Source organism: Callorhinus ursinus, unplaced genomic scaffold (assembly GCF_003265705.2).
Source record: "Callorhinus ursinus isolate GAN/ISIS: 27379988/994484 unplaced genomic scaffold, GSC_fseal_2.0 scaffold68, whole genome shotgun sequence".
Lineage (NCBI taxonomy): Eukaryota > Metazoa > Chordata > Mammalia > Carnivora > Otariidae > Callorhinus > Callorhinus ursinus.
In genome coordinates this window covers 3,605,450-3,630,478 of record NW_027397130.1, presented here as the reverse complement: position 1 = coordinate 3,630,478, position 25,029 = coordinate 3,605,450, and the positions used below count along the sequence as shown (strand labels likewise).

General features: G+C 58.4%; 1 protein-coding gene across 2 annotated transcripts in view; it reads right to left on the bottom strand.

Annotated features, from left to right (window-relative positions):
* The window catches only part of DNAH17 (dynein axonemal heavy chain 17), a 95,456-nt gene that overhangs the window by 20,224 nt on the left and 50,203 nt on the right, over nt 1-25,029 (bottom strand). For both annotated transcript variants that reach the window (XM_025859575.2, XM_073886132.1), the window contains exons 43-64: nt 24,681-24,808; nt 23,802-23,950; nt 20,855-21,137; nt 20,589-20,762; nt 20,135-20,342; nt 19,336-19,501; nt 18,009-18,111; nt 17,158-17,305; nt 16,688-16,779; nt 14,871-15,032; nt 14,219-14,383; nt 13,826-14,017; nt 10,437-10,703; nt 9,873-10,034; nt 7,917-8,150; nt 6,815-6,979; nt 5,066-5,161; nt 4,681-4,898; nt 2,712-2,919; nt 2,422-2,537; nt 712-904; nt 157-392 (exon numbers count right to left, since the gene is read on the bottom strand). In XM_025859575.2, coding sequence (XP_025715360.1) covers nt 157-392; nt 712-904; nt 2,422-2,537; nt 2,712-2,919; nt 4,681-4,898; nt 5,066-5,161; nt 6,815-6,979; nt 7,917-8,150; nt 9,873-10,034; nt 10,437-10,703; nt 13,826-14,017; nt 14,219-14,383; nt 14,871-15,032; nt 16,688-16,779; nt 17,158-17,305; nt 18,009-18,111; nt 19,336-19,501; nt 20,135-20,342; nt 20,589-20,762; nt 20,855-21,137; nt 23,802-23,950; nt 24,681-24,808 — 3,865 coding nt within the window. The remainder of the gene's footprint in view (nt 1-156; nt 393-711; nt 905-2,421; nt 2,538-2,711; nt 2,920-4,680; nt 4,899-5,065; nt 5,162-6,814; nt 6,980-7,916; nt 8,151-9,872; nt 10,035-10,436; nt 10,704-13,825; nt 14,018-14,218; nt 14,384-14,870; nt 15,033-16,687; nt 16,780-17,157; nt 17,306-18,008; nt 18,112-19,335; nt 19,502-20,134; nt 20,343-20,588; nt 20,763-20,854; nt 21,138-23,801; nt 23,951-24,680; nt 24,809-25,029) is intronic.

Here is a 25,029-nt window from a genome sequence, read left to right as displayed (position 1 = left end):
AAAACAAATCCACCTGTGAGCCAGGATCTGTACGTAAAGACCCGCCCACCCATCTAACACCTCAGGTGTGTTTGCAAGCCCAGGGGCCCAGCCAGCCAGAGGCTGCCTTCTGACCCCCACCCCCACCCCCCGGCCCCACCTGCCGCCGTCACCCACCTCTTCTGCCCCAGGCGGATGGCTTTCAGTTCACTGCCATATTTGTTTTTGATCCACTTGATTCCTTGCAGCTGGGCATCCACGATGAGGGGCCAGCGCTCCGTGTTGCACAGGATGGTGGCATTCTCAGTGGACATGCGGTCGCTGGGGAGGCCCTGGTTGTTCCAAGTGGCCACGTCTGCGTCATCCGTCAGCAGGCTCAAGGGGTCCAGACCTTCCGTGATCGGGATGGGGACCTGCCAAGAGGAAGTGCTCCGTCTTAGGAGGGGCGGGTGATGTGGCCTTACTGCTCCAAGGGAAACAGCTCTCCCAAGTGACACAGCGGGGCTGTGGTTAGACCACGGATGAGCCGTGCGGTCTGGAAGACCACCACTCCCAGCGCCCTGACGGAGCGCCTTGGAACCTGCCAGGAAGGGCGTCCGCGTCGGCCAAGCTGGGCCACAGTTTAAACCCGCAGTGGCCAGAGCGTCCGCGTGTGTGACGTTTGGCTGGGTCTGCCCCCTCCCAGGGACCTCCCCAGGTTTCCTGACGGATGAATGCAACCAGACCTCTTACCTTTAACCGATTTATATAAGGGACCCAAAATTTCTCCATCAGCTCATTTCGGTATTTCTTGGTGAAGTAGCCCACGTAGGATACGAAGGCAGAAATCAGCAGGACGTCCCCGCACAGAGTGACCCCCTGGCTTTTGAAGTTCTTCACCGATTCAGCCCAGCGCACGTTCTCCGACGCTAATCCCCCTACCAGCCTAAATGTGAACACGAGGTCAGTGGGGGTCAAAGGAATGATGGAGGGTCGCACCCAAAGACCAGGAAGCAGCCTCCACCTCTCAGTGCCAGGAGTTTGGCGTTTCCAAATACTGCCTTCGCTCCGTGCTTCAACGTGTGGAAAGGCTTTGGGGGAAATTCTTGGGAATCACTGCATTAGGGAAGCAAAACTAACGCTTTCTGGAGGCACCTGGGGCCTGAGCTCCCCTGCCCCAGCCACCTGCGCTGATGTCACCTCTGTGCTGACCTTATCTGAACATTTCGCCCATGCTAAAGCTGCTGCCGGGACACCACCGAGCTCAGGCTTTGGCTTGTGGGAGGTCTCGGTAGAGGTGGAGTCCGGGTGGTGGCCACAGTGGCCACAGGACAACATGGCATCCAGAGGGCACCTGGCCCCACGTGGAGCGGGGACTGCAGCGTGGGCATCATGCAGCTCGGGCCACGAGCCTGAGAACTGGCCCCTGGCCCCAGATGTGACATCAACGGGCTGCGATGTTTGTAGAAAGCACAGTTTGCCTCATTAGGTCCACTGAGGTCTGTGCGCATCACCCGAGGAGCCCTTGCTTCCCAGAGACCAAAAGACCACTTTGCTATTCTGGGTGGGGACGGTCCAGTCCCGCAAACCCGGGACGACGTCCACACTCTGCTGGAGGCCGCTGTCACACGGCCTGGGGATCTCCCAGGATCCCCGTGTCTCCCTGACAACCTGTCAGCGGTTGCCAGCCCGCCGGGTAGGAGAACGTTCGGCCAGAAGCCATGCCCGAGGACCCACTCCACCCGCGGCTCTGTGCCAGGCTCCCGGTGCTCACTTTTTGAAACCACGAAAAGATAGCTCTGAAGCCTCGCTGTCCGCGCGTGGCTAGTGAGCACCCGAGGCGTGGATGGTCTGAACTGGGATGTGCATGGGGATTTCCAGGACTCAGAGTGAAAACGTGCACGAACCCTCTTAGCGATCCTTCTCACAGTGATCACATATTGAAATGATCACGTTTGGGGTTCAGTAAGATACATTATCAAGATTGGTTTCATCTTTGTACGGTGCCGCAGGGGCAACAGGACATTGTAGAATGATGGGTGTGGCTCGAGCCGCATTCCCGCTGGGACAGCGCTGCCCTGGGAGTCCACGGGCATCGACAGACATGAAGCCCCACGCTGGTGGAGGCCCCAGAAGGGGAGCGGGTAGAGGGGAATCTGCCCGAGCGGGCCCCTGTGGACGCCGCCTCCCAGGCAGGTGTGGGCAGGTCTGGGTTGGGGGACTTCCTCGCAGCCAAAGGTCCTGGGGTGTGCGGGGGACCCACCATGGAGGGCTTCCAGCTCCCAGAGGTGGAGACACTGGCCGACAGCAAGTCAGCAGGTCATCCTCATGAATTTGTGCAAGCAGGGGTACTGCTGCCTCCACCCCGGGCCGTTCCTCCTCCGCCAGGGGCTGCTCTGCGGGCCCGGCCCTTCTGGGGGACTGAGAAGGCAGAAGGGGTGCCCGCGGGGCGGAGCGAGCTACCTGTTGGCCAGCGAGATCACCCTGTTGGTGGCGTCGGCCTCTTGTTGGCACTTGATCTTCTCTGCTGTTGCCTTTTCAAAGGCCGACGTGAGGTTGCTCAGGTTGGCATTGAGTTCCTGGGAAAACACGGAGAGGCGCAGCGGTGGGACGGGGCCCCCGGGGGTGGGCGATCGGTCCCTGCGGCTGCCTGGGCTCCTCGCGCTGCTGAATAATTCAGGGCAGCCCCTGCTCCGTGGGGCCCCGACCCGTGGCTCTGGTGCTCTCCTGGGTGCGGGCGGGTGGGCACTTACTGCAATCTTGTTTTTGATCCGTGAGAGCTTCTCCTGCGCCTCAGCCAGCTCGGCGTTCGCCTCCTCCAGGGCCTGCCTCTTGGGGGCCACGTCGCAGTACACCTCGTAGAAGCGGACGATGTTGATGCACCAGGAGCATAGGCCCGCGGCCGCCGTGGACTTGGAGCGGATGAACTCGGGGTCGAAGGTCGGGTTGCCTTGGTAGGGCCTGCAGAGGGGACAGGGGGCGCTGGGGCGGGCTCCGCAGGGCTCCCCCGCGTCTCCCCCTCGGGCCTTCAGCGCACCCCGGTCCGCAGCTCTGGCCGCTTCCCACAAGCAGTTACGAGGGGAGTGCAGTGAATTGGGGTTTTTGGGAGGGGGCTCTCTTCAAGATGAAGAAAAGAATGAAACACAGAATTCTGGCCCCCACCCAGTGGGATTTGGGGTGTGAGGAGAATGACCCTGTGCGCTAGACGAGGGCGGGGAATCAGCATTCCTTGTCCGGTTCCCGGAGTTTCTACAGCTCGTCCAGTTTTCATTCTCCAAAGACCCCACCCCTAAGCAAGAAAACCGGGGTTCGGAGGGGCTCAGCAACTTGCCCCAAGTACCACGGACAGGAAGCAGTAGTTCTGTCTGGGGCCGGGGGTCAGGTGCTGCCCTGAGAGCTTTCCAAATGGGAGCTCCTGGAGCCTGCTCCGCCGTGGCACACATCGTCACCCCATGTCGCTCTCCCAGCATGACCCAGCTGGGGGGTGGAGGGCAGTGCTGACATGCACCCAGGACCCTCACCCCCAGAGATCCCCACCCCACTCCACGGCGTCACCTCTGCTACCCAGGGGACCACGGCCCGGGCGTGCCGAGGAAAATTGCCCGGAGATGCGCTTTAGAAACCAGCATTTTAAAAATGACAACAAAGTCGTGAAGCATAACAAACTGCACCATCTGCAGAAAGAATTTCCAGTGCATGATTCAAGATAATGACCGAAAAGTGGTCTGAATTCAGGCTGGGAGCACGGCCCGTCATCTCCTCCCTCTGGTTTACTTCACGCTTTGTTTAGGTCGATATTAGAACGGGTTTGCCTCTTTCAGCACACGTCAGGCACGTGGGGGGTGGCCATCCAGGAGCCGGCGGATCCCTCCACTGCGCGGGCGGAGCTACAGACGCGCCAATCCATCCGCCACGGGATTGTCTGCCAGCTACAGGTCAGGCTGCTGACGTAGCAGAACATCGTTCTCTTCCCCCAGGTTAGCTAGACGGCGCCCCGACAGCCCTGTGTACGTACGGTACCATTTCAACTGCGCAGAGACCTAACCCAGCAGGGAGGCCCCTCGGCGTCTTGTCCCACGCGCACCCCACAGCAACACTGCCCACCCGCTGTGCATGTCCCTCCAGACGTGGCGCGCTTAAGGTGACAGCAACGGAAAGATGAAACCACGCCTGATGGAGCCCGAGCCAGCGGGATGCTCACGGCACACACGTGTGCACCTGTGTATATGTACAGGGTGTGTGTGGTGCGTGTGCATCACCCGTGCTCGTGTGCACAACTGCTCTTGCCTCGGGGGGGGGGCCACTGGTGGCGCCTCTCGTGGGCCCGCAGCTCCCAGCCTCCTGACGGCCGCGTGCAGGGTTGCTAGACCCTCCCGTGTGCTGTGTGGGGAAGGGGGTGCCTAGACTTTGAGCCATGGGGCTGCCCGCCTGCCCTGATCCTTCAGGTGGGGAAGGCAGAGGGCGATGCAGCCGGGGCCATGCTTCACCTGGACACTGGACTCTGGTGCAGCCAGATCTCCCCAGGCCGCTGCCGCCCGCCGTCTCTGGGGTCCCACCTTGCTCCCCTGCCCACCCTGGTGAGCACAGGCTGCCCTTGGGAACGGGCCGCTGGCTGGGGCGGGCTGGAGAGGACCGGGGGACCGCGCAGCGCCGGGACGTACCGCACTCCCGACAGAGCAAGAAGCCAACGGGAGCCCGCGGCGCGGCCCAGCCCGGACTCACTTAAATGCTTTCAGGCAGGCCTCGGGGATGTGCTCCTTGTCAAACTTTTTCAAGGAGTCCAGGAAGGTGTCCACTTTGCCCATCATGATTTTCGCAGCTTTCCAGCTCTTATCCTTGGGGATCTTGCCCCCGGGCGCGGTCAGGATCATGACAGCGGCCGTGACGTTGACCACGGCATCCGGGGGGGATCCGAAGGACTTCAGCTCTGTCAGGTTGTTCTGCAAAGGACAGGAAGCAGCTGGGAGGGGATGTAGCCCTGTGCGCCGGACCCGGAGGCCCCGTGGCGACCGTGGGAGGCTGCCGAGAGCCTGCGGCCCCCTGCACCAATGCCACGGCTTTCTCCTCCCCCTGGGGCCGGTCCTGTTTCTTTCTTTCCTGCCCTCACCTTATTCAGAGTGTCGAGAGCTTCCTGCGCGGCCAGGAGGGCTGGCTCGGCCTTGGCCAGGTCCGTTTCACAAGCCTTTTGTTTCTCTGTGACATTCTGGAAGGAAGCCACGCGGGAAAGATCAATGCGGGGGGGAGGGGGGCTGCACGCAAGTGTGTGTGCACGTGTGTGTGAGTGCGTGTGTACGTGGAGCCCTGGGCAGCAGCGAGGGAGCACGGACGGGAGTGAGGAGGGTGGCCTTCCCCCCCACCCAAGCCCGGGCACAGAGGTTTGTCCCCCATGGTGCGTCCCCCATGGTGGCGGCAGGGCCGTGTCCCGTGCTCCCCTTCATGCCCCGAGGTCCCCACCCACTGCCTGGAGCCCGCCTTTCTCCTCCCTGCCACCCAACACTCAGGTTGGAAGAAGCCGTGCTGGGGCCGCAGACTCGGGATTCTGGAATGGGAACCGGTCCTTCTATGGGCCCAGCTCCCAGGACTGGAGGGAAAACCTGGGGCCACGTGGACCCCACACCACTGGCTCTGAGCCCTTATGGTCTCTTGGTGCCATTGTGTAATCTGTCCAAAATGGAGCACATTGGAGGTAGAGCTCGCCCTCCCCTTAAGAAAGTGAGAGCATTTTCATGCATGCACGCATTTCCTCCTGGGGTCCCGAAGAACCCCTCTGAGCCTCGGGATGCCAAGCACAGAGACCAGCAACAACTTGGTATCTATCAATGAGGAAGAGCCTCAGTGATGAAGCCAGGAGGGGCTGGGGGGCTTTGCTGGGCTCAGAGGAGGGAAGACAGAAGGGACAGGGTCTCTGCAAAGCACCGTGTGGAGGGTCCATCCAGCCGCCAACTTTACGGACAGCGTGGGGCATGACTGCAGGAACGGGCACAGAAGGTGCGGACGTGGTCAGCTTCTTCCCTGGAGCACCCGCCCCGCCAGGGGGCCATTTCCAGATGCAGGCGTTGGGGAGGGATGGGCACCCGGACGTTAACAGCTGCCTGTGGCACAGTTTGGGGTGTGGATGTGGGTCCCGGCTCAGTTCCTGATTCTGCCGCTGGCTAGCTGCCGACCACCCTGGGCCTCCGAGGGTTGGGTGTGTGGGTTACAAGGAGGAACGGAGGGAGCTCCTGCCGCCCCACCTGGCCCTCATCTTCCTCCTCCAGCACCTGGTGGCAGCGTCAGACCCCTCCTCCTAGAAACCACTTGCTACCGTGCCATGCTGCATCTCAAGAGATAACAGGCAATTCCTGGAACACCCTTCATTCAAACACTCACGCAGGTGCGTGTCTGGGGGCATCAGAGGCATGCAGGGAGGGGTGGGGAGAAAGCTCTTCGGCGAGGTGGCCCTCTCCCCGCCGGGGCCAGAGACATCGGCACCTCTGGGGGCTCCCGGTGCAGCGGGTCTGAGGACCAGGGCTCCAGTCCGAGGCGGGCTTCTCAGCCTTTAATGTGCTCGTGGGTCACGGGCATCTTGTTAAGATGCAGACCCGAGAACCTGCATTTCTCACCAGCTCCTGGCAATGCTGCCACCGCGCCCTGGGCACTGCACTTTGAGGAGACCGGCTCCTGGACGGGCATTTCTCTAAAGGACAGCCCTCCTCTGAGCCAGGGGCCTCAAGCGTGGGAGCGGGGGCTCCCGCAAGTTCGGGAGAACCTCCCAGCCTTTGCCTGGGCCTGGAGGAGGTACTGAGCGCTCAGGGGAGGGAAGCCCGGCCCGGCAAAGCCACGAGTCACAGTGCTCCGGAGCCGTGCTTGTCCGCACCTTGTTGATGACCTCCACCTTGGCCTCCTCCTCGTCGGCGATGGCTTTCTCTTTGCTGACCTTCTCAGTTTCCACGCCCACCACGTGGATGAGCTTGTCCGCATTCTCATTTTTCTGCTTGAGTTCAGCCTCCTGAATCGCCAGCGTGGCTTTTAAGTCATCCACCTGGGGGAGGAGATACCCAGAGATGGGCAAGCGTGGGCCCTGGCCGCCACGCGCAGGCTGGTGGGGCGGCACCCAAAGCTTGGGGCCGGGGCCAGGCTGCCCGTGGTCGTGCCGCCCGTGGTCGTGCCAGGCGGGAGGGAGTGCGGGGAAGGAGTGAGTGATAGGGTAGGCTGTGCCGCCGCATTCTTGATGGTTTCTCCCACAAGGAGGCCCCTCAGTCGCTGTAACAGGACCCTGTCTGGAAGGTTCATCTGGGAGAAGAGAAGCGGCCTGCTTGGCTGGGCCCCTCCCTGTTCTTTTCTGCGGCATCTGTCTGGGTGGGAGCAGTCCTGCTTGGCCCCTCCCAGCTCCGTCTTCCTGGGACACCCCCTGCCATCTTCCCCACTCCACGCCCCACAGGGGTGGCCTTGACCCTTGCCACACTGCCTGTGGCGGGGGCAAGCTGACCTGGCTCTGGCTCATGGGCTTGGTCTCCCTGGGGGCAGAGGCGGGACGGCCCCAGCTGTGTGGGGTCACACCTGGGCAGGGAAGCGGGGTCGGGGCTGTTTTCCTGGCTCCCTCGGGAACCCCGGCAATGGGCAGTGAAGATGATGGGGCCGGGGCTATACACGAGGGAGGGCACCTAAAGCCAAGCAGAAAACTGGATGGCAAAAGCCTTTCCATCTGGGCCCCCACAGCCTGCGAGTCATCCGCGAATGGGCGCGTGGTCACGGACGCACTAGCCCCGATGCACAAATCCTGCTGGACTTGGGCCCCCACGTAAAGCGCCCAACACAATGACATCAGCATTGCCAAAGCATGTTGAACCCATTTTCTGTAGTAAAACCCACACGTTCTCTGTGGTTTGAGAGTGGAAGTTTCTCCAAGGTGGGAGTTCTGTTTCTCTTGCTTAGGGGAAGGTTCTGGGACCTGCTGGCAGAGCCCCTGCCTTCCCTACCTGGGACGCTGTGCTCTGCAGCTTCATCAGACCATTCTCCAGCCTCTCGATCTTGGCCACCAGCTCCATTCTCTTCTTGGCCAGCAGGTTCTGGTAAAGTTTGATCTGCTCCAGGAAGGTTTTGGGTGTGGTGTAATTGTAGCGCCTCTCCGTGGCCAAGTACAGCTTGGACATCTCGTTGACCGTTGTGTGCACATAGGACATGAAGAGGCTGATGGAGGCCTTGACTTCTGGCTGCAAAGGCAAGAGGGGGCCGTTCGTTCCTGGTTCCCTGGCGGGAGGGAGCGACCCCACTCCCGTGGGGAGGAGGAGGCTGCTGGCCACTGCGATTCAGCAGGGTGGGGTTTCCCGTCCTCGCCAGGACCCCCGATGAGATGCATGCCCTCTCTCAGCCTTGGCCATTCAACCCGCTTGAGGCTCAAGACAGCAGTGCCTGCAGAGGCTGTCCCGGGCGCTGGTGACATTGCTCCACCCCGGACGTGGCTAAGCACCGGGGACAGGGCACAGCGTTATTCCTGTGATTCTCTCTCCCTGACTCACATGCTTGCATCCCTGGGAAAGGGCAGGGCCTGGCAGCATGTTGGAGCAACCCGGGCGATCCAGCAAGCATTTGCTGCGCTGGGTCCTTGGGTTTAGCAACTCCCTTCCCACATCAGGGTCACGGCCACCACCGCCTGGGCCGCCCCACTTGCCCGAGGGCTCTGCCCCAGGAACTGTCCAAGAGATACCGCCTAATTAGAGTTGATTTGGGAGTGTGTTCCTCCAACGCATGCTTCTTCTTGGGCATCTACTCGCTGGCCCTCCCTGGTACCAGGAGTGGGGCCATTCCCCAATCTTAGGAGGCCGCTCTTTTGGGGGCTGGACACCCACGTCTGTGCCCCCCCGTGAAACGTGGGAACTGCAGTGTTCTGGGAACGGCCCGTCCCAAACGTGGGCGCTCTAGCGATGACAAGCAGGGGCTTTTACCCATCTCTTAAACTAGGGGGAAACGTTAATTTCGGGTTTATTTTATCCTACTTCATAACCGAATATGTGTTCGCAATAGATAAAACGTGATAACCAAGTGTGATTTATTGTAGGGCTGCTCATTCCTTCCGTTGGCTGGGTCAGAGTTAAATGACCGTTTCGAGGCTGGCAATTAGCTCAAACAGCGAACCTGGGTCGTTCCCATGAAAGAAAGCCCCGGTACCCATCATACTTGTTGCGGCCTGTAATAGGGGCAGGCCAGAGGTGAGGAAGCGGCCCCGGGCGGAGCTGTGTCGAAGCCCGGGGCAGGAGTAAGTGCAGTGCTCCCATCAGCCCTGATCAGGGACTGTGTTGAAAGCCAGCCTTGCTCAATCTGTTGGCACACTGGGGCCAACCCTCTTGACCCAGCCCTGGTGGGCAGTGGGGCCACAGGGGTGCGGCACCCCCAGCTGGTTGAAATGGGTGTCCCCTGGCCATGAACCCGACAACCAGCAGCTTATCTTTGTTTACGGTTTTGTTCACTGTGAATTATTTAGCATTAATTGTGATTTTTAAAAGTATCACATTAAGACATTACTGGTCTTGATTACTGATGTCACGCCTCCCCTTCCCCCCTCTTTTTTATTATTTATTTATTGGACAGAGGGAGAGACAGCGAGAGCAGGAACACAGGCAAGGGGGGAGGGAGAGGGAGAAGCAGGCCTCCCGCCGAGCAGGGAGCCCGAGGCGGGGCTCGATCCCAGGACCTTGGGATCATGACCCGAGCCGGAAGGCAGACGCTCAACGACGGAGCCGCCCAGGCGCTCCCTCCTCCCGCCTCTTAAATTTTGCACAAGGGTGAGTCCTCACCCGGCTCACCCTTGTCCGAGCCCTGGAGGCAGAGGGTGCGGGGTCCCTCTGTCGCAGGCCGCAGACGCCCCCCCGCCCCCCCCCCGACTCTGTGAGCGCCGGCAGGGGGGACGGCGGACGGGGCTGTGCCCAGTGACTCACGCGAATACCCTCGGTTTCCTCGAGGAAGCGTGCGCTCACGGACACAAGGGCGTCTTCCGGCCACTCGTGGAACCAGTTGATGGCCGTGCAGTTGACGATGGCAGGGAATTTCCTGGCCCGCACGCGCAGGATGGAGCCCACGGGAGAGAAACATAGGATCACCTGGAGGCGGGACACAGGGGAGCTGCTCACGGGGCGGTGGTGCTGAGCGCCAGGCTCACGCGGGCAGGGAGCTCGATCGGGAGGAAAGCTCCCTGTTGTCTGTTTCCACACATGTCTGCACAGCGCACCCCTGCTTCTGGGTTTCCCTCGAAACCAGTGAGCGTTCCACTGACTTCACGCCTTTCGTGAGAGATGGGGGAGTGCAGAGGGCGCCCCAAGCCTTCTGACGTGGGCCCCGCAGGAGGGGGACGAGAAAGGCCGGGTGAAGGACAGGGTGGGCAGATGGGGCCCGAGGGCAGGGAGGGGTACAATCCCTTCAGCAGGGCCGGTTCCCAGGGACGCGGGACTCATTCCCAGACAACCTGGGACTCCCTGGGATGCCGTGAAGACGGGGGCTCCTACCTTAAGCTGCCTGCGCACTTTCTCAATGAAGAATTTCCAGCATGCTTCCCGAGTGTCAGTCATGCCGAGGGACTTCACTTGTGGTCGCATGGAGGAGATGATGTTCTCCACCTCGTCGTCCATGAACAGCCCAGGGATCTCCCCCGAGGCCAGAAGGTCATTGATCAGCACCAGAAACTGCTCCTCGGCCACCTGGGAGTCTGTCATCAGGAACACCGAGGGGACGTTCTTCACCGCCGACTTTATGTACTGTGTGCTCAGGTCAACCTGGACCCAAGGAAGACACGCTCAGAGTCTGACAGCCACCGGGGAAGGGACAGCTGGGGGTCAGCTTTGCAAGGAATGTGCAGGGTCTGTAGAATGGGGCCTGGGACCTTGGGATCACCAAAGCCCACGTGTCGGTCAACCGGCCAACGGACAGACAAAACGCGGTCTCTCCATAGGATGGATTACTATTCAGGCTTGACATCGTGACCCACGCTGTACAACACGGCCGGGCCTGGAAGACGTGATGCCGAGTGACGTCAGCCAGTCCCCAAACGACAAATGCTGAAGGAGTCCACTCGGGTGCGGCCCCTGAGGCAGCGGGACGGGGGGGGGGGGGGCGCCGGGGGGGGGGGGGGGGGGGGGGGCTAGTGTGAGCAGATGAAGGAGCTCTGGCGGCCGGGGGTGGTTATGAAACACTGTGAACGTACGTAACGTCACTGACCTGCATAGTTACAACAGTAAATTTTGTGTTAGGTCCGTTTTACTACCAAGAAAAGAAAAAGGAAAAAAAACACAGAACTTCAGAGACCCTAAAAGAGGTCTCGAGTAAATGCACCATGGGCTCGGGTCTGGAGCTGGTCCCAGACTGAGGACTGTGCTCTGAGCAATCCCTACACTCAGTGTGAGGCCTGTCATGTCCTCGGTAGGATTTAAACAAACAGCTCAGAGAATAGCTGCATGGTCGGTGCGGGAGGACTACATGAAGGAGAACAGTAGAAAGGAACAAAAGATAAGCTCATCACACAGCAGTACGGAGAGCTGCTGTTCCCCAAGAATATGCCAGCACACACGCGCCGAGTGTGGGTTCGTGCGCAGAACGCCTGGCGCAGCCGTCCAAGGAGTGACGTGCGCGTGCGGGGCTTGACGACTTGCTCTCTGTAGCGTCTGGGTTTCCCGTAAGCGCTGTGGGCCATGTCTGTGTTCCCTTGCCCACCCCCATATTCCCACCTTCCTAGGCTACCGGGCCTGTCCTGGGGTCTCTGCCTGCCACCTCCCAGCACTTCCCAACCCCCCAGCATGTCCTTCCTCTCCCCCAGATTCCTCGGACACCCCCATCCGCGGAGTGGCGTTCATGACATGGGTTCCTCCTGGCACTTGTGACTTGGCTGCCCTCGGCCCCCAGCCCAGTTCTGTCCCATCCTCATTTCCTGCCTGGCGGGGGGCACCACCCTGCTGGTCCCTGCTGCAGGTGCAGACATCACCGTCAGCTCCGAAAGCTCAGCTCCCATTGAGAAGGAGGTCAATGATCACCTGCATCCAGGTGAATCTAGGGATCGGTGGTGATGGAGGGGGGCACAATCTCCCGTCTCTGGCTGGGAGGTCCCTGAAGCTGCTTATTAGACTGTGGGCTGGCCCGGGGAGGGCAGGGTGTGGGGCCCCAGGCAAGCCCTGTCTCCACACAGTCCCCCTGCACAGGCAGAGCCCTCGGGGCCACCCCTAGACTCGGGCCTCTCTCTCCCACCTCACGACACTGTCCAGTCCCAGCCTTCGTGGGGTCACTGGGTTTTTCCACACCTTCCTACTGGTCTCCCTGCACCACTCTCTCTGGTCCTCCAACCACCCTTCACTTGGTCCTCTCTGCTCAAACGCTTGACGGCATCTCATTTTCTGGGGACCAAGTCCAGGATTTTCCACGCGGCTCAAGCCGTCCCTCGGGGCGGTTCCTGACCCCTTTGCTGCCGCATCCCTAACCTCCAGTGGGCGTCCACAGATTATGCCACAGACTATATAACAAGGTCACATCACTAACAGCCCGGTGCAAGGCCCGCTAGCCCACTTTGTCTCCTTCCTTCCTTCTAAACCCACAGCAGCTGCTTCATCAGGGACAGGGAATGGTTAGCACAAAACGGCTCCGTCCGGGTATTGAGGGGACAGGCCTTGGCGTGGCTGCAGCCGATGCCTACGAGTAGAGTAACACTGCTCAGACTCAACACCCTAAAGTGAGGAACCGGGGACAAAATCTGCACAGGGACAGAGCAAGGGACAGGATGCAGTGGTAACATTAACCCAATACAATTTGGTTAATAGACTGGAAACTTCCCAGCAGAGAAAACCCACTGAGACGATACAGCTCGGATGCAAGGGTCCTAGTTGCCCTTGAGCGCACTCGGGAAATCAGTGTGAACTTATGTGATTGGCTAAGCTGAGAGTTGATCGGGGCAGGAGGCAGCCTCTGGGAGAACCCACGTAGGGAGACCCTTCCCTTAAGGCGGGGACTTAAGAAAACACAGTTGCTAGTCCTCTGATAGAAAGAGCAGAATCCATCGGGGACAATGACAACCAGGAGCCAGATGCTGATCCAGAGGTCGCAGTCTCTGGCTCAGCCCACCTGGTATTGCTGGCAGGGCACCGTTCCCACTGTCCTTCCCGGGGCCTTGGCCAGCAGACCACCTCCTCCCGCAGAGGATCCAGGACGCTGCGCCCTGGCGGGGCTCCAGATCGCCCCACTAAAGCTGCCCGCCCACGGCTGCTGGGGGGCCCTGTGCGGTGGGGAGGGTCTCGCCGGGTCGGGCACTCTCCTGGCCCGCAGAAGCAGCCCCGGGCACCGGTGCAAAGAGAGACGTGCTCGTGGAATGTGGTCGAATCAATCTCCGCTCCAATCTGAAGCACTACGATGATTTGTTCTGGGCTAATCATGTTTGACGAGCACACAGTTCCCTGACAGAGCAAATTTTCGGGAAAAAGAAATCAATAAAAAGCCTCGGCGGCATATCTTGGGGATGGGAGACCTGTTTACGCTAATGTTTATTTAATTAACTCAAAAAGCAGCCTTCCCGAATCCAAGTTTGTCGTTAGAGACCCAGTAACAGCCCTGAATTATTTAATCTGGTGAACGGGGAGCGACTCAGAGCAGCCCTGTGACCAGGGGCAAGAACCAGGGCCTTTGCTCTTGTCTGTGCTGTCACTGCAGACCCCAGCCCAGCAGGAACGGAGACCCACACATCCTCTTGCCTTTGCCACGTGCACCTGGGCACTGCCTGAAACGTGTCCTGGCCCTTACTTTGTACGACGAGGACCTGCGGTGACGTTCACTTTCTGTGTGCCGGACATATGAGTGGTCAGAGTTTTCTCCACCCCGCCCCCCACTGCCAAGGGCGGCTTGTCAGAAAGCCACATCTCACCTTGAGGTCAGGGATCCCGTAGCCCTTCTTGAGGGTGATCTGGAACACATCCAGTGCGCTGATGTAGGCGGCCAGGCGTGAGAGGCTCTGCTTGCCGCTGCCGCCCACACCCACCAGCAGGGCATTCCCGCGGGGCAACTCCAGGATGCGGTTGATCCTGCAGATGTGAGCCACTGCATCTTCAAACAGCACCTGTGGAGGCCAGAGAGACACCTCAGCATCCCAGCGCACCTGGACTCAGCTCCTTCCACGGCACAGACTCTCCTCTCAGACCCGGCGGTGTTTGCTGTGAGTCACGCGCCCCAGAGCACCATTAAGGGGTTCATAATGAGAAAGGACAGGAAACCCGGGTCCCAGCCCCTTGCCCTTGCTGGCAGCTCGAACACTACTCACCAAGTTCATGACTGCGTTGACTTCATTGTAACTGTCTAGGACGTCCACTAGGAGCTTGTTCAGATGAGCCACGTTGGTTACCGAGAGGTATTTGGGCTCACCGATCCCGTGAGAAAAGTGGCAGAAGAGATTTGGTTTGGCAAATAGGAGCTCATCCCCAAGATCCTAGAAGTAAGAGGTAAGGCACTTCTGTTGTCCATCTTGGGCACAGAGGTCATTAGTGGTAGCCCTGGCACCTTGCCATAGCGGGCTCAGGATGCTATGTCTTCGTGGTCCCAAACCACTGCTGCCAGGGCTCGCTCTGCTGCCAGAAATCCCTGGTTAGGATGGTCCCATGCCCATCACATTAAGAGAAAGAAATGAATCTGCCAAGAAAGCTCAGGACATTCCAGCAGAACACATTGACCCAACCAGGCCTTTCTCTACCCCAAATGGATGGATGGAGGTCATCCCATCCTGACCTACTGAGGAGTCAATCCCTTCTCCCTCAGATGCACACTCACGTGACAGTCATTTCTTGGGACCCAGTGTGGTCTTTCCCATCCTCACATGAGGGCCCTTCCAAGAGGGCTGGCCTTATCATTGACCCCAGAGACTCTGCCCTCTTGGAGCCTCTCTGGGCTCATCAGAGGGACTTGGCGGCTTGACTTACATCAAAGAATTTCTTGGTGGAAGCAATGGTGACCCTGCGCAATGTTTCCTGGTCTTTCTCGTCAACCATTTTGTCTCCATACACCCTCTCAGCTTCGTGCAGCCAGAGGCGGACTAGGTCAAGCGGTATTCTCAGGATCTCCACTGTGGAGAATAAGAGTCCCTGCCCCAGACACAGGTGGTCAGCATCTTTAGCTGCGCTATGAAGGCCAGCCAAGTGCTGTTCACAAGATGAAGCAAGAGAGTGGTCACTTGCCCGGACAGTGATCTGCCAAGCCAGGGAAGCCACTGATGGCCAAGGCCATGCAAATCCTGGAGGCTGGAGGGTGTGTCACAGGGAGAGATATAGGGGGTAGTTCTCACAAGACAGAGCCAAGGGCTTCATTGTCTAAGGGTGTGGACAGTGGAGAAGGGACAAGGGAGTATGACCATGGCGGGGAGCCAGACATCAAAGGCCACAGAGCAGGGGGTTCCGAGCTGGGCTCTTGCAGCAAGCTTGCCCACGTCAAGTCCTGCTCAGCCATTTACTGACCAAGTGCCCTGGACACATTCAATAGGTTCTTATTGAGGGTCTGCCGTTTTCCAGGCCCTCCCTGGGACTCTTGGATCAGAGCAACAAGGTACGCCCTGCCTTCATGGAGTCCACATTGTGATGTGGGCTATGAATGACATAAATGAGGGCAGTGGGGTAGCATAGGGATGAGGAGGGGGGCCTCTAGAGGGCATGGCATTTGAGCTGAGCATGCCTTAACCTCCTGGAGTCTTAGATTCCCCTTCTGTAACATGGGGATATAGGAGCACGTTATGTGTATTTTGGAGGAGAAGATGGGAGTGTAAGTGGCCAAACCTGGTGCCTGGCTCCGACTAAACAGTCAATAAATAAGAGAAAATATCATTGCTATCATCATTAGCACCATCACTGTCATCACCATCATCATCACCATCACCATCATCATCATCACCATCATCATCACCATCTCCATCACTACCATCATCATCATCATCACCATCACCGGCATCATCACCAGCATCATCACCACCACCATCATTACCACCATCACTGTTATCACCACCACCACCATCACCATCATCATTGCCACCACCATCATCACTATCATCACCATCGCCATCACTACCATCATCATCATCATCACCACAGACATCATCACCAGCATCATCATCATCACTATCATTACCACCACCACCACCACCATCACCATCATCATCATCACAACCACCACCATCATCATCACCATCATCACCACCACCATCACCATCATCATCACCATTACTATCATCACTATCATCACCATCATCACCATCATCATCATCAACATCATCACTGCCACCATCATCATCACCATCACCACCATCACCGTCACCACCGTCACCGTCACCACCGTCACCGTCACCATCACCACCATCACCGTCACCACCATCACCACCATCACCATCATCACCATCACCACCACCACCATCACCATCATCATCATCACCATTACTATCATCACTATCATCACCATCGTCACCATCATCATCATCATCATCACTGCCACCATCATCATCGCCATCACCACCGTCACCGTCACCACCGTCACCGTCACCACCGTCACCGTCACCACCATCACCATCATCACCATCACCACCATCACCATCACCACCATCATCGCCATCATCACCATCACCATCATTATTGCAGTCATCATCACCATCACTATTGTCAGTCCATACACACTGTGCTTTCTCTCCTGAGAGCAGCAGAGGAGGAGAGCACCTATAGATCAGGGATGTGGCCATAACAGGCTAGAAGAGCAGTACCTGGAAAATATTGGAGAGATCCCTGAGATTGAAGACATAGTGAAATTTAATGGCCGTGGGAAGAAATGTTGCAGTGACTTTCTGATGCAGGGCTGTTACAGGAAAGAGATACATCAATTCTTAGGTGCTCTTAATGGCCTCAGGAAGTGCAGAGCTTAAGGTATAGTTTCTAAGGCAAATGGACTATGAGATAGGGACAATTGAAGTAAGAATCTGCGCAGCTGTCAAGGGGGGAGGTTTGCTGCTCTACTGACATGTAAATCATTTCTGTACACTAAATTTCCTACCCCCTGCCTTCCCCTCAAGCAATTGGATTTCAGAATATCTCCTGCTGAAACATAGCATCATTTAAAAATATTGATTTGAAAGTATAAATAAAATATTTACCAGGGGAAACTATGAAGAAGCCATCAGCCCCTTAAAGCAGTAGGCTGTGCCCACAGGAGAGGGGATGAGGCTGGTCAGCTTACCCAGGGCCGAGGCCACGAGCTGGCTGCTCATCCTCTGAACCACCACGGGGACCGAGCGGAAGGCCAGGTGCTGGGCCAGGATTGTGTTGTAGATGGTGGTGAGGGCCTCCTGGCCTGGGAAGCTCACAGCAAACACACAGAAATGGCGCTGTGCAGGACAACACAACCCCCATCAGGCAGCCCGCGGGGATCAGCTTGTGGCCGGGGCTGCCTTCTGGGGGAGCAGACTCTATCCACCGCCCCTAGTGTCTTGTGGGCATGGTCAGAATGGACAGTTGTCCTCCTTGTGCCTTACATGTGCCAAAATCCCATCAGATATCGAGCGTATCCGGAACCGCCAAATCCACACGTCATGCTCTCAAGCACAATTTTGGTGGAGGCAAAAGAGTGTCTCAGGGCACAGGCCTGGTTTTCTATTCTAGGTCTCCATCTGCTTAGATACTGCAGAGGGGAGGTCCTGACTGGGTGGGGTCGCAGATATAATCCAGGATATCCTGTGACGTCTGAGTTTCAGATACACAGCAAGTCATTGTTTTTGGTACAAGTGTGTCCCAATATTGTACAGGACATGCTTATACTAGGCAAGTGTTTGTTGTTGATCTGAAATTCGCATTTGACTGGCCACCCGTATTTGCATTTGCTAACTGGGTCGGCCCTATGGGAGGGCTGGCTCACGGTCTCGTTGCCCCGGGGAATTCCCTGACGCATGCATGCCGCAAGGTGAGGGAATTCTCCAGAGAATGTCGGCCGGCAGCCCTGACAACACCCCAAATCAATGCTTTTATTTTCTTATGCCAAAGTGAGCCTCAAACCCACAGCGGCTGGCTAACCAGAGTTTGATCTCTGCCTACCTGGAGTCTGGGATCGATGGTGAAGGATCCAGAGGTGGGGTTCATGCAAGCCACGTACTGGCAGTTATGGATGTCCTTCAATGTGAGCTTCTGTCTGTCATACCTGCATGAGGGAGACGCGCGCTATGTCGTGCCGCCGGCCTGGAGGAGCCATCCCCGGGCCCCCCGCCCACCCCCAATCATTTCTTGCATGTGGAGATAAAAAAAACGCCTCAATAAATATCGCTTACAGGTGAAGCGGCCAATTTTGCTTCATGTTCTCAAGACAAATTTTGAAACGGGAGAGGCATCGGAGTGGCTCAGGGTGCAGGCGTGAGCTCAGATTCCAGCTCCTCGAGGGGGGCCATCCCGTACCGCTTTCAGGGCCTGCTTACCCCGTGGCCGGGCTCTGTCACATCCCCCGGGGAGCGGCCCCTGACATCCTGTCCCCACATTACCCGCCCCTGCTCCATTCTAACCTTCCTGGCTTCCTACTACCCGTGAGCCCAGTGTGGTGGAGCCAGGACAGGGCAAGCAATGGGCACGGTGGGCTTGACCCATGTGAAGCCCTCTCTGCCTCTAGTTCTTGGCAGCAAGGGGTGGGCTTCATGCCTCCACGGTCTGATTTCCGATGGGAGCTCTTGGGTTCCTTTGGTCTCAAAACCCCCAGGTTTGGCCTGGGCCACTGGCCAGGTCGTTACAGGACGCTTGTGTCAAGACACACTTAGGTTAACCACCCTGAATGTTCTTTTGGTCTTTCCGAACTGCAGCTGTAAACATGCCACCTGAAGCTTTCTGCTGCCCGAGGGAGAAGGCTTCTCGGGCCAGCACGGGTCTTGAGGTCTCGCTGTAGCTGCCCTGAGCGCCCTCTCTCTCTGGCTCTTACACTCCAGCCACACTGGGTCCTCCTTGTGCCATGCTTCCCGCCCCCCCCACCCCGCCCACAGGGCCTTTGCATGTGACATTTGCTCTGCCCAGGATGCTCTCCCTCCCAGGTCTGTCCCATGACCGGTCCTGACTGCCTCGAGCTTTCAGTTGCAGGGCAGCCTCCCCAGGCCTGTCTCTGTCCCAACCGGGGGACTGCTCTGGGACCGCACTGGAGGGCTCCCTCAGAGCTCCCACTGCCTGTCCAACTGCACCTCTTTGTCTCTCCTGCCAGAGGGACCCTTGATGGGAGAGGGACCTGTCTGTCCTCCCTCCGTGGGTGCTCTTGGCCACGGCTGCCTGCCCAGGGCCTAGCAGATGGATGTAGGGGGAGACCTGATACACCCCTCAGCCCTGAGGCTCCACCCTGGTGGTGTGTGTCGCAGTCCTGCCCCTCCCCGGGCCCCCCTCCCTGCCCACTCACCAATGCCCATGGTCCATGTGCTGCCGGATGAGTGTGTGGGGGGCCACTGTCCCATACTTGTCCACCTCAGGCATGTTCATGTCGTCGATGAAGTAGATCAGCTTCTTGGTGCCTGGGGGGCCGTAGTTCCTACCAGATTTCTTCTCCAGTGGCTTCTCAAGAACCCCTAGAGAAGGGAGCCAGTTGGCTACCACCATGCCTGGTACATCCTGCTGGGAGGTCCTGCTGGGCCCAGGGTCCCCAGCACCAGAGGCCGTGGCCGAGGGAGCGGCCCTGGAGGGGGCACCGAGGATGGGGGGTGGGGCTTCGACTCCACCACCCCCAGGAGCAAAGGAGTGAGCCGTGGGTGTGGAGGGTCCAAGGCAAAGGCAGCAGGAACCTCGCCGCTGGACAACCTCGGGGCCACCTCAGACTGGATATGGCTGGGGCTCTCGCGGGATCTGCCCAGGAGCTCCTACTCCCATCCCCCCTACTCTGTGGCTAGAGGCCAGTGGAAGGAGTGTGGCAAGAGAAGGGGACCCTGGCCAGTCCCTGGGTCTTTGGTGAAAAGGGGTCATGGGGAATGTGGAGGCTGGAGGGCAGCCATGTGGGATGAGCATGAATGGGGGTGTCCAGGCTGGGCTCTCTGGACCCACCCTGGTCCTTGACCCCACCCTGCACCCCTGTTCCTACCCCTAGTCCCGCTTTGCACTTCAGCCTGGCCTCACCCTGTGCCCCTGCTCCTGGCCCCAGCCCCACCCTGCACCCCTGCTCCTGCCCCTGGCCCCCACTGGAGTTCTGCTCTTGGCTCTGGCCCCACCCTGCAGCATGGCTGAGGTGGTGTAGAAGTTGAAGGGCACAGCCTGAACTAGGTAGTCGTCGGTGTTGAGGCTCTCCAGCTTGTCCCCCATCAGCACGGACTTGCCCGTGCCCGCGTTCCCCACCAGCATCAATGGCCACGACTTCTCCATGAGCAGGTCCATGAAGTAGCGGATTCGGATGGTTTCTGTGGTGTGCACCAGAGAGGCCTGGGGTTGGGGAGTGGAAGGGCAGCAGGGGAAGAAGGAGCGGTGAGCCTCAGACACACTGAGCCTCCGCTTTCCCCCTTCCAACTAACTTGCAGACCTGAACAGTTTGTTCAATCTCCAGGTTTACTTAAAAGGTCCTGCTGTTGAAAATTGTTTGCATTTGGTCGTCCGTCATGAAGCCTGAGACGGGACGGGGAGTCCTGCTCCTAAGTCGTCAGTAAACTCACCTGTCTCTGGGGCAGTTACCTGCAGTGGGATGTCCAGGTCCAGCTCAAAGGCAGGTACTTTTTCCGTCCACGGCAGGAACTTTTTAGTGTCAGGATCTATGTAGTAGTCGAAGATCGTTCCCTGCGAGGGGAACTTGATCGTTTTAAATTCATTGATCCACCATTTGCTGAACTCGACTCGATAATCTACAAGCTGTTGAAGAACAAGAATAACAAGCAGGGCCCAGCTGGGGGCGGCCAGAGACCTCACATGGGCGGCGGGCTCCCCCATGGCAGGCTGCTCACCTGGTCCTGGAACATGGCTCCCCCGAAAGCCCAGAAGCAGGCAAACACAAAGTAGAGCTCGTACAGCTCTTTGGGGGAGTCGGGTGGCGCGTTCTTCTCTGTGAGAAGGCACTCGAGCAGGTACAGGATCATCTGGGTGATTGTGATCTCCGGTATGGGCGTGATCTTCTTAAACCCAAAGCGCAACTTATCCAGGCACGTGGGCAGGTACTTGTCGAAGAGGATCATCAGGTTGGCCTTCTCAGACTGCACCTTGCGCCTCTCAATCCAGCTGCTCACCACCCTGGGGAAGACGGAGAGGCACTGGGTGCTGGGACCACCACGTTGGGTCTGCCCGGCATCCCTCCCCTTGCTGAACACGCCTGGTGTCTCTAAGTGATTCTGGCGCTCCTGCCTGGTGATAGGGCCAGACGCAGAGCTTATGAGAGTCTGATGAAGGTGCTGGGGCCGTGGGGGTGTGCTCTTTCTCTGGCATTCTAGCTATGCCGTAAGCTTAGAACAACTGGGAACCACCTTTGCTACCCCAAATGAAGCCAGTGCTGAGGGCAACAGAGCTGGACATAGGGGAAGAGAAAAATCCCATGACACATCATCTGGGCGGGAAGTGGAGAGAAGGGATGAGAGGGGAAGAGAAGGAAGAGAAAGGGAGAGGAACAGGGACCTCTCATTACATCATCTGAATTCCTGGATCCAGCCATGCCTGAAGCAGTTTTGGTGAATTGAGCCAATTCCTTTCTCTCTCTCTCTCTCTTTCTTTCTTTTTTTTTTTTTGCTTTAGCTAGTTTGAGTTGAATTTGTCACATTCCATGGAAGAGTCCAAACTAATGCAATAGGTAATCCTTGAGGAGCCATGTTGGACTGTCAGAGGCCCATCTGCCTCTGGAGTGGGCTGCCCAGAAGTGGCCCCCCCATTAAGGGTGAGGGCACAGACTCTGGGGCCTGCTGCCTGGGCTTGAATCAACTCCATTGTGGCCAAAAGCGGCTTGGGCAAGTTATTCAGCACGTCATTTATAAGTGTGAGTGACAACAGTGGCTCCCATTTTGAAGGACCACCTGGGCTGATATTTTTAAAGCCCACAGAAGGGAGCCTGGCCCACCATGAGTGCTGCATGAGTGCCTGCTAAAAGCATAAATAGTGTCCGGCTCCCTTGGGGGTCAGTGAGCGTGTCATTTCCAGGATGCCCTGAGCAGAAGCAGGAAGCTCGTGTCACCACCCAGCACAGGAGGACATGCCTCTCTATGAGCGAGCCCCCACCCTGGAGGCTCCAGTCCTTACTGTGCTCTATCAGAACAGAGAACTGAGAGCTCAAACCTCTGCCCCATCACACCCTGGACTGTCCACAGTAACAGAGTCATCCTTTCCACAGTCTGTGTCTGTGGGCAAAGCGTGGTAAGCCCCGTGCCTGCAGTGGTTAGGACCTGACCTCCGAATAGAGCAGGTCTTCAGAATGGAGCCTGGTTTGCGAATCTGTGCACAAACTGCTGTATTTGCCTTCTCTCCTGAAGGTGTTTATGGCAAATTAACAATGTTGCCTTGGTTAGAGTCATCTAGGGCGTGCAGATGGGCACGCTGGCTTTGATGGGAAATGCAAGCCCAGGGGGACACACACACTTGGGAGGATGAGTCGGCCTGGCTCCTGCCCCGTCCCCAGAGGCAGCCTCCCTTCCCTTCCCGCTCTGGGATGTGCCCCGTGGTCTCCTGGCCTCGAGTCACTGCTGCCCCCTGGGGGAGGGCTGCCTCTTTCTCGAGGGGCCCCGTGGTGGTCCCCTACCCTCTTCACTTCTCTCTTCCTCGTCCCCAAACGGCTGCTCACTCTCTTGGTCCTTACCCTGGGGCCCCCAAGAACTGCTCTTGGTGCAAGGCTTCCCTCCAGGCTCTCTCCTCCCTGCCCCACAGGTGCCCCCAAGTGCCCCACGATCCTGCCCCCTCCTGGCGCCCTGTGTCCACAGCTCCTCCCTTGCCTGCCCACCCCGAAAACTCTCACACGTGGTGATAGTGGGCAGAGTGGTGGCTCCCAAAAGACAGGTCCACTGAGACTGGAAAATGTGACCTTATTAGGAAAAGGGTCTTTGCAGACAGACGTAGTCAAGGTAAGGATCTCAAAATGAGATCGTCCTGCATTAGGGTGGACCCCAGGCCAATGACTGTCCCTACAAGAAGAGGGGACTGAGGGAAGACCTCGGGAGACACAGAACGGTGGCCGGGTAGAGACAGACGCAGGGATCGGGGGGTGCATCCAGAAGTCAAGGGACACCAGGGATGGCCCGGAGCCGCCAAAAGCCAGGAAAGAGGCCTGGGACACGTTCTCCCTTGGGGCCTCTGGGAGGAACCAGCCCTGGCCACACTTAGATTGTGGACCTTGGGTCCCCAGAATCACTGCCACATCTTCTATTTCTTAAGATTTCAAACATTTCTCACACCCTCCCTTCCTCTCTGTCCCCAGGGGCCACCCATGGTTCTGCACGGGCAGGCCGGTCCTCGCCGGCCCCTTCCCGCCAAGAGCGTCTTCGGGCTTCACGCTCTACCCACGAACACCCAACCACTGCCCGGACCCCGCAACCTCCCGCCCGCCTCCCCCCGCCCCCGTGCCCCATCCAGGCTGGTTCCCGCCTGGCATGCGCCCCTCAGTTTTCGTCCTCCTGGAAAACTCCCTCCCCCACCAGCTGTCAGCCCTCCGTCGGCCTCCTCTCGGGAAGACTTCCCGTCTCGGCGACGGGCCCGGACCCTCCTCCCTCCCCCTCAGGGTACCCGCCGTCCTCTCGCTGCGCTCACCCCCACAGCCACGGGGCAGTCTCGCATCCTCTCACTGCTGTGACCCGTCGTGTGGGGCGCGCCACGCCATATTTCCCCAAGGCCTGGATGCACACCCGCACAGGCAACTCCGAAACGCCCCCAGCCCCGTCTTCCTCCGCCAGTTTGGAACGGGAAAACGAAAACCCAACTCACGGGTTCCACCCCAGATCTGCGGGGTTGATGTAAAGAATGCCGGCTCTGGAGACGGTGGCCGGGGTGGCCGTCCTCAGGTGGCTGATCTCGAACACCAGCCTCATGGTGCGGTTCAGGGGGATTCGCTCATTGCTGGCCAGGGTGAGGACCTGGGAAGGGAGGCAGGCCTGTGGGTTTACAGGGGCCGACGTGCCATCGTCCTGATGGATTGTCACACGGACGTGTCTCCGGACGAGGAGGAAGTCTGGGACCTGTGCACCTGTGCCCGCCACCAGCCAGCTTCCCCCAGCCCAGCCTTTCCCAGACATCCCTGACCCCCGCCCCCGCCCACCCCAGGACAACACACGAGGCTCCCAGAAATGCGCACCGTGTAGGATGTCACTGGGATGTTCAGTTTGCTTTCTGAAACCATGATCCCCGCCCCCTCCCCCGGGGACTCTTGAGTTCCCTCTTCCATCCAATTGAGAATCCCTTTCTTAAGCGGCTTCTAGATCATTCTGAAGACTGTTTCTGCCTTCCAAGATATGAGATGTTCCGCCACGTTATGTCACATGCCAATTAAGCAAGAATGTTCTCTGTATCTGCACCCTTCACCCTCGCTGCTGCCCAAACATATCTCAGATGGGGGCATGTGGAGCTGTGTCCTCTGACAAACACATATTGTGACAGGGATCTTTCCCTTGTTCATAACTTTCTGTGCAGAGTTCCAGACAGACCCTCACTCTTCCGGTTCCAGTCTAGGGCAGGTTCTGTCTGTTGTGTGCAGCGGGTGGTGATGTGTGGCCCTTCCCATGCGCCCCCTGCCCTGCCCTGACCCAGGCCCCGGGGCCATCACTATGGCTGTGGGGGTTAGTTCTGGAATCCAGGAGCCCCTCGAACCTTGTTGTCATCCATCACGGTGTTAAGAGATTCAATCCACATCGGGTCTATGTCTCCATCCAAGACAATCCACTTGGGGCCATCATGAGTGATGTTGGCCAGATCCCGCATTATGGTAGAGAAAAGGCCTGTGAGTGAGCAAGGCTGGTGTGAGCCGGGCTGGTGTGAGCGGGGCTGGAGTGAGTGAGTAGGGCTGATATGAGTGAGCAGGTCTGGTGTAAGCGAGCAGGGCTGGAGTGAGTGAGCAGGGCTGTTGTGAGTGAGCAGGGCTGGTGTGAGTGAACAGGACTGGTATGAGTGACCAGGGCTGGTGTGAGCTTGGCTGGTGTGAGTGAGCAGGGCTGGTGTG